At 34.4% G+C, this 9,033-nt stretch overlaps 1 protein-coding gene across 1 annotated transcript; it reads left to right on the plus strand.

Moving 5' to 3' along the window:
• The first annotated feature begins 1,559 nt into the window (after positions 1-1,559).
• Positions 1,560-3,663, plus strand: LOC130828598 (uncharacterized). The gene is made up of 2 exons (XM_057694561.1): positions 1,560-1,568; positions 2,377-3,663. The coding sequence occupies exons 1-2, from the start codon at positions 1,560-1,562 to the stop codon at positions 3,661-3,663; spliced, it is 1,296 nt and encodes a 431-aa protein (XP_057550544.1).
• Positions 3,664-9,033: the final 5,370 nt, after the last annotated feature.

Consider the following 9,033-nt stretch of genomic DNA (forward strand, 5'->3'; position numbering starts at 1 on the left):
TTCGTCGATGGTTGATAAAGTTAATTGTCGTGTTGTTTTGACTACAGTTCTTAATAGCTTTGGAGAATGTAACAAATGATATCTCGATACGATAACTCTAAGATTTTCCTTATCGTTATATTAAAAATGTAAGATTTAGTAGTGATTAGTTATTTTTGGGTGACGCGAGCCGATATGCTCAAAATTAGTTAATGTAAAGAAACGATTCACACATACTTCTACTTTAAATTGATGGAAAGACATATGTTGTGTTGAGTTAATGATTTTGACTTGTATTGAATGAGTTGTGTGCGTGCTAGAGTAATCGGAAACTCATGTTGAATGGGTGATAGCGGTTACTTTGGTATTTAGTTTGGTATGGCAAGGTAGTTAAGGGAACTTATTAGTTCTACTCATAACTTATATAGGTGCCCATTTTGTAAGAGGAAAGTAGAGCCTTATTCGGGTGATTTTGTGACTTTTGATCATGCAGTGACGCTTACAAGTACGTACACTCAGTAACGAACCCTTATATGCAATTTTATTTAAGACATTATTGTTTATTGTAATAATATGCACTGCATCAAAACTATGAGATACTAGTGAGTACGCCTTATACGAAAAGTTGTCGACTATGAAATCCTTGCGCTTAGAATAGTTATAGAGAATGAAAGTGTTAGTAGGAGGCGGGAACCACCCCCCTTATTTATTTAAGAATTAGATTATGCCTTAAATTGGAGTTAGAATGACTCCTTTATAGGTGAATTTCATATGCTATTAAGTGGCTCAGTGGGTTTTGGCGCGCTGCTATCCCAAGGTGCTCATTAATAGTTGAAAGTGGAAGTTATTCCCATCTGATAAAGTATTAGATTATGATTAGCTGGCGTGACTCAACTGGATTATGTGCTTGATTTAGTAGTACCCTAGGTGAGGTTCGATAGGACCACCGTAAGGGGGGTATGAGCATGCTTGGGTCATTGGGCGCCGGGTGGCCGATACCGCCCCTTGACCGAGGTGTTACCATGCGGGCCTTGCAAACCCCAATATGGTGGCCTCTTCACTGGTTTAGTACCTCAGTATGTTAGTTTTTCCCGAAGGTAGGACCCGAGAGGGTCAGCTAGAGGGGGCATGAGCTCATACTTTGCCATGGGCGCCAGGTGCCTGATAACGCCCTTAGCCATGTCACTATGCCAGGAAGTAGAGAAAAGATCCACTGATAGAAAACTATTCAGTGATAGAAAGTTTATTCATTGATCGAAAGTTATTTAATGATAGAAGGTTCATTCTTTGGTAGAAAGCTTACGCGTTGATAGAACGTTTACTCTTTGATAGAATATTTACTCATTGATAGAACATCTACTTATTAATAGAATAGTTTATGCTAGTGAGAAGTGTGCCTAAGTTAAGTTACCTCAAGGGTATTACAGACTATGATCACACTTACCTTAAGATAGAAAAGCTCTATAAGGTCATGTGTTAGGTATTCTGTTAATGCCTTGGTCGAGTTGAACTATACGTGTTTCGCAAGAGTTTATGTTTGAAAAGAGGAGCGTGAAGACCTGCATCCTACCCAAGAACACATGGTTCAGGTTGGAAAGTACTAATGAAATTAAGAAGTATAAATGGCCGATAAACGGTTACTATCTGTGCTTGCGTTTTATGAAATCATCTTATGTTGTTTTATGATATAATGCTATCCAGTAGTTGGCCTTATTATATTTGATGCTAGTTACTGACGTGTACGTGTTTGTGGTTATGTTTGTTTGTTGATGACTTTTTATGATTATCCGGCTATGACACATTGGCCTTTGGTCTAATGTCGAGCAGCAAGAGGATCAAAGACAGGCTTAGCAGGTACCGGAGCTTCTTTTGCATTGCATTGCATTTGGGGAGAGTGATGAGGGCAAAGCATAACCTGTGTCATACCGCTATCTTTCGATTTTGTAGCGTTTGTTATCTTTTGTAAACTTTGGTTGTATATGTTTTGTTATGAGGCCTTGTGTCCTCCCTCATATATTTGTATTTCCGCTGCGTACTTTATAACTCTGTATGGTTTTAAGGAGTTAAGTCTTTTTAAAACGCAAACGTCGACACTGGAACCACGATCCATGCTTGGCATGTTGATTTGAAAAGCCGGCGACGAATCATTCCGCCGTGACATACCCTTGATAGGTCGTTGGTGCCTTTACTTTATTAGTTTCTAAATTAACTTTTGTTTTTCTACAAAGGCGCACAGTTTTAAGACAGATGCTGCCAGAATTTCCACTCACCTTTGTATAGTTAATATTTAACGTTTATCTAAATTCTTTTCCTTTTCTTTTACGTAACACCCGAATTTCCTCCCGTCCTTTACGGTTTTGGTTTCGTTTAGGGGTCGGAAATTTTGGGGTGTTACAGAGAACCATAGCAAGAGATAAAGAACTCCAAGAAGAAAGTGTTGTGCATGAACCTTCATCTTCAGAAGATCAAGCAACCTTGTCACAAGAAGGTAAGAATGTTACAACTGCACCCTTACCGCCATATGAACCGGTTTCACCTTTTCCAGAGGCATTGAAGAAAAGGAAAAGGCATGAAGCTGACAAGGACATCTATGAGGTTTTCAAGAAGTGTGAAGTAAACATCCCTCTCTTAGATGCTTTGAAGCAAATTCCAAGATATGCCAAATTCATTAAAGAACTTTGTACGGTAAAGAGAAAGCAAAGATTAAAGGGAATTCAAAAGGTGAAGATGAGTGAGCGCATTTCAGCTATATTTCAAAGGAAGTTACTGCCTAAATGTGGAGATCCAAGTATGTTCACTGTCCCTTGTATTATAGGTGAGCTTACATCTCAAAAAGCCATGTTAGACTTAGGGGCATCAATCAATGTAATTTCATATTCACTATATAAGTCTTTGAAACTTGGTACATTACATGAAACAACTGTTGTGATACAATTAGCTGACAGGTCTAACGCATATCCTAAGGGAATAGTAGAGGATGTCTTAGTTAAAGTAGGGGATCTTATACTTCCTGTTGATTTTTATGTTTTAGATATGGAACATGTTAAACATGCAGCACCTATCTTGCTAGGTAGACCTTTCATGAAAATTACCAAGACTAAGATTGATGTAGATACAGGATCACTTACCATAGAATTTGATGGTAGTAAGGTAGAGTTTGACAATTATGACTCTATGAAATTTCCGCCTGAGGACCATTCTTGTTTTGCTATTGATTTAGTTGATACCTCTAGTCAAAATATGTTTGATATAAATGGCCAAGTTAAACTCAAAGTGGCCATTGAGCATGATTTGAATGAAAATAATGAGGAATATGTTTTGAGTGCTGAATTGCAGGAAGTTTTGCAAGATTTGAAGAAGCAAGAACAACTCCCACTTCTTCCTTCTCATTTAGAGCCATTACCACTAACCATACCCAAGGAGAATTTGTTACCATCTGTTTTGCAGGCACCCAAGGTAGAACTTAATCTATTACCCGAACATTTGAGGTGTGTATTCCTTGGGGAGAATGAGACCTTACCATTAATTATTTCAAGCACGTTGACAAGAGAGCAAGAGAACAAGTTGGTTGAAGTCCTAAAGCAACATAAGAAGGCAATGAGATGGTCGATTGCAGACATCAAGGACATAAGTCCTACTACATGCATGCATCGGATTTGTTGGAAAATGATGCCAAGCCAGTAAGACAACCCCAAAGAAGGTTGAACCCAACAATGATGGAGATAGTGAAAGCTGAAATTTTGAAATTACTGTAAGCAGCTATTATTTATCCAATTTCTGATAGTGAATGGGTGAGTCCTACTCAAGTTGTGCCAAAGAAAACTGGTGTTACTGTAGTGAAGAACCAAAATGGTGAGTTGGTTCCAACACGAATCCAAAATGGATGGCGTGTATGCATTGATTACCATAGGCTAAACGCGGTGACTAGGAAAGACCACTTTCCATTGCCTTTTATTGATCAAATGCTAGAAAGGCTTGCTAATCACGCATCTTATTGTTTCTTAGATGGATATTTAGGTTATTTGCAGGTACCTATTGCTCCAGAAGATCAAGAAAAGACAACATTCACATGCCCTTTCGGCACATTTGCTTATAGGCGCATGCCTTTTGGACTTTATAGTGCACCTGCTATATTCCAAAAGTGTATGGTGAGTATATTTTCTGAATTTATAGAAAAATTTGTGGAAGTTTTCATGGTTGACTTCACAATCCATGGAGGCACATTTGATGAATGTTTGAATCATCTTGCGTTAGTACTTAGGAGATGCATAAACACTAATCTCGTGCTAAACTCAGAAAAATGCCATTTTATGGTTGAACAAGGAATTGTGCTAGGTCATGTAGTGTCTGCAAAGGGTATCGAGGTAGATAAGGCTAAAATTGACATCATACAATCTTTACCCTATCCCACTAATGTTCGAGAAATACGATCTTTTCTTGGTCATGCAAGTTTCTATCGTAGGTTTATTAAAGGCTTCTCCAAGATTGCAGTTCCATTATGCAGGTTGTTGCAAAAGGAGGTAGAGTTTCACTTTTGATGAAAGTTGCAAGAAGGCATTTGATACGCTAAAGAATAAACTCATCTCAGCTCCAATCATTCAACCCCTAATTTGGTCACTTCCATTTGAGATCATGTGTGACGCAAGAGACTACGCTATTGGGGCTGTGCTAGGACAAAGAATAGGAAGGATTCCACATGCTATATACTACGCATCAATGACCTTGAGTGCTTAACACAACTATTCAACCACTGAAAAAGAGTTGTTGGCGGTAGTATTTTTGTTAGAAAAGTTTAGATCTTATTTGCTTGGTACAAAGGTTATTGTATACACTGATCATGCAGCCCTACGTCACTGATGACAAAGAAAGAGGCAAACCCAAGATTAATAAGATGGATTCTTTTGTTATGTGAGTTTGATTTGGAGGTAAAAGACAAAAAAAGACACAGAAAACGTGGTAGCAGATCATTTGAGCAGGATCACACCACATGAAAGCATGAGTTCAAACAAAGATGTCTCAATGAAATATAACATTCGTGAAGAAATTCCAGATGAGCAACTGTTCGCAGTCAAGGCTTATCATCCATGGTATGCTAATGTTGTAAATTTTCTTGTTTCTAGCAGGTTTCCCATAGATTTCACAAAATCTCAAAAAAGACAAGCTAAGAAGTGAAGCAAAACACTAGATTTGGGATGATCCATACCTATGAAAATAGTGTGTAGATCAAATCATACGGAGATGTATCCCTGATGGTGAGGTAATATCAATTTTAAAATTTTGTCATTCATATGCTTGTGGAGGCCATTTCGGACCTAGGAGAACAACAAGGAAAATTGTAGACTGTGGATTTTATTGGCCTAGTTTGAATAGAGATGCTTACTACTTTTGTAAGTCATGTGATAAGTGTCAAAGACTAGGGAATATTTCTCAAAGGAATGGGATGCCAAAACAACCTCTTTTATATTGTGAAATCTTTGAGGTTTGGGGCATCAATTTTATGGGACCATTTCCCAACTCTTTTAGTTTTATCTATATATTAGTAGCTATTGATTATGTCTCAAAATGGATGGAAGCAAAGGCCACCCGAACAGATGATTCTAGAGATGTTACAGATTTTATCAAAGCTAAAATCTTTTCTAGGTTTGGAATTTCAAGAGCTTTGATAAGTGATAAGGGAACTCATTTTGCAACCGAACCATTGGGGCTTTCTTAAAGAAATATCATGTGACACACAAGATATCCACCGCTTACCATCCACAAACAAATGGGCAAGCAGAAGTATCAAATATAGAAATCAAGTCCATCTTGGAAAAGACGGTCAATCCAAATAGAAAAGATTGGAGTTTAAGGTTGGATGATACACTATGGGCATACAGGACAGCCTACAAAACACCGATTGGAATGTCACCATACCGTCTTGTTTTTGGGAAAGCCTGTCACTTGCCTGTTGAGTTAGAACATAAGGCGTATAGGGCTATAAAGTGTGTCAACATGAGCTTAGAGGAGTCTGATTTGCATAGAAAATTACAGCTACAAGAGTTGGAAGAAATTAGAAATGAGGCTTATGAGAATGCTGAAATCTACAAGGCAAAGACTAAGGCTTGGCATGGTAAGATGATAAGTAGGAAGACCTTTGAAGTCGGTCAAAAGGTTCTTCTATTCCAATCCTGCCTTCATTTATTTCCAGGAAAGCTGAGGTCCCGTTGGATAGGACCATTTATAGTTGTCAAAGTGTTTCCACATGGAGCTGTGGAAATTCAAAGTGAAGAAACTCCTAAAGTCTTCAAGGTAAATGGGCAAAGATTGAAGCCATACTATGAAGGTTTTCAGCCAAAAGATATGGAAGAACAAAGCTTAGAGGATCCAGTGTACTGAGGCATCGAAACCACTAAGTCGTGCCAACGACATTAAATATATGAAGCTTCTCGGGAGGCAACCCAAGTTTATGTTTGTGTTAATTTTCATTATTGTGTTTAGTTTGATTTTCTTTACATTACACATTTTATTTTATTTTCTTTTCTTTTTTACAGGTAACCGATGCATTAGAGCTAGCTAGGAGACCTTTCGAATATAGGGTATGTTATTATTAAGAAAAAACTAAAGAAAAATATAAAAAAAAGTGAAGAATAAATTTGAAGGCAGATAGAACTAACTCCGTGCCTCGCCCAAATCTCCGCGGCACGCGGAGAACCTCCTGACTAAGATTCGCGCCACACGTAGAACTACGTGGCCCGCGGAGTACCTACTGCCCACCCATACATACCCGAAAAATTCCATCATCTTCCTCAATCTTTCATTTCCCTTTGCAAACCCAACTATTCCTACTCTCTCAAACCCTTCTTCCTCACTTAAATCCTCCTCACATTCCTTCATTTCCTACCGAAAAATCATCATTCCAAGAAGTAAAACTACAATCCAACAACAAAAAGTCCAAAAAAAATCAGAAATTCAACCTCTTTTCATGCTTTTTCTTAAACCCTAGAAAATTTAGGGATTTTTGTTTGATGAATCATTAGGTAAAATTGAAGATATAGCTATGAAATTTATTAACAAAGAAACTTTTGGATCACAACAAACATCAACAAGAAACTTATTTGGAGGAAATCTTCAACACATTGTGGTATAATCCATTTCCTACCTTGTTCTTTTGCATCTTTGTAATTTTTTGTTGATAATTGTTGTTATATTTTTGACAATTATTAGTAGTGGTGAGTAACATTGTGGTGATTGTTGAGATTCAATTGAGAATTGGTGATTGTTGTACTTAGAGAGGGAGTAGAAGTGAAATTTGTTGAATTATTGAAAACAATGGCTCCTAAAAGAAGAAAAGGTGCTTCAACATCAAACCCAAATGTCCCTAGAATCAACTCCTTAGGGCTTCCAAACCTTGATGACAATGCCAAAATACGATGGGGGAGACTTGATTCGGGGAATAGACAAATCTTAGAGACAAAGTTTGCTTGCATACAAAGTCTAGAAACCTTAGGTTTGATGGAACCTATAACAGATCCTTTTTCTTAATCTTAAATATTTTGACAAATTCAATAATCGTTTCGTTTTATTATTTTTATTGTCGTTTCGAATTTTATTCCAATCGTTCTTAAGTTCTTGATTTTCTTTTATATATAATTTATTTCTCTTAAAATAAATTAAATTACCTAACTATTAAGTCTAGCTAAATTACCTACAATAGCTTAACCTTTTTATTTCCTATATTAATTTATGATTAAAAATAAAAAAATATATAATAATAATAATAGAAAAAAAAAGGGAAATAAAATATCTATGTGTTGGCGGCAAGCTAAGATAGGTGGCAAAAATTTAATTAAGTCTTATCCTAAAGATAAACCCAAGAAGTAAAAATCTTGGAGTTAATTATTATTACTTGCCCATAAAGGAAAATTAAAATAATAAATACTTTTCAATCTTGGCCTACTTAAGTCCAATGCATACCGTGGGTAAAAAAAAATAACAGAAGGAAATCAGAAAATTAATTCACAAATATAAGCTAATTCCTAAAAAACTCTAAAAACCCTAGAAAAATTCCTAAAAATTCTCAAAAATTTCCTAAAAATAGTATTTAGTGTTAATAATTGAAATTCAAGGGGGGGAAAAGCTAATTTTATGGCTAGAAATTCTACAACAAAGGAAATTGATTAATAGTGAAATTATTAAAGGTATAAATTCATATATATATTTATTTACATAAAATTTTGCCCATAAAATTTATATATGTTTAGTATATATAAATTAAATTTTCTGCAAATTTTTCTAAATTAATTCGTTGTAATTTAATTTATATGATTTATTCTATAAACGAAAATTTTCTATACATATATATATATATATATATATATATATATATATATATATATATATATATATATATATATATATATATATATATATATATATGAGACATAAATTTTGTATTAATTTCGAGAATCATAGTTGAGTATAAACATTATTATTAATTTTTGCTAAAAAAACGCATAAAATAAGAAAATTCATAAATTGGGTTAAAAATATATAATTCTGGAAAAAAATAATTTATTTTATTATTACTGCATTTTCTTTTCATTTAAATAATTTTTGTGAAATTTTTTGATATTTAAATTTTAAAGAAATAAATTAATAATTTAAATTGTTATAATAGGCAAAAAGAAAGATAAATGAAAACAATAATTAAAATTATTTTATTTTGGTAAATAAGAATATACACCAACTCATTTAATAATAAGTTAATTTTTTAAAAAATATTTTTTGTAGATTTTAATCTTAAGGAAATTAATTATTCATGTACTAAATCTTAAAACTAAGGTATTAAGAAATTAATTATATAAAATAAATTTTTATTTTCTAAAAATTTGGATAAATGGGCAAGTATCTATTATAAACCCAATATGTCCTTTTTAAGACATTTTTAGTATTTATTTATGATGGAACTATTTATTTTATCATTAATAATAAATAGACATTTAAGAAATTGATTATTAAGAAATTAATAAAGCTTAATTGAAAACTTATCTATAAATAAATACTAAAGTCCTATTT

Source organism: Amaranthus tricolor, chromosome 12 (assembly GCF_026212465.1).
Source record: "Amaranthus tricolor cultivar Red isolate AtriRed21 chromosome 12, ASM2621246v1, whole genome shotgun sequence".
NCBI lineage: Eukaryota > Viridiplantae > Streptophyta > Magnoliopsida > Caryophyllales > Amaranthaceae > Amaranthus > Amaranthus tricolor.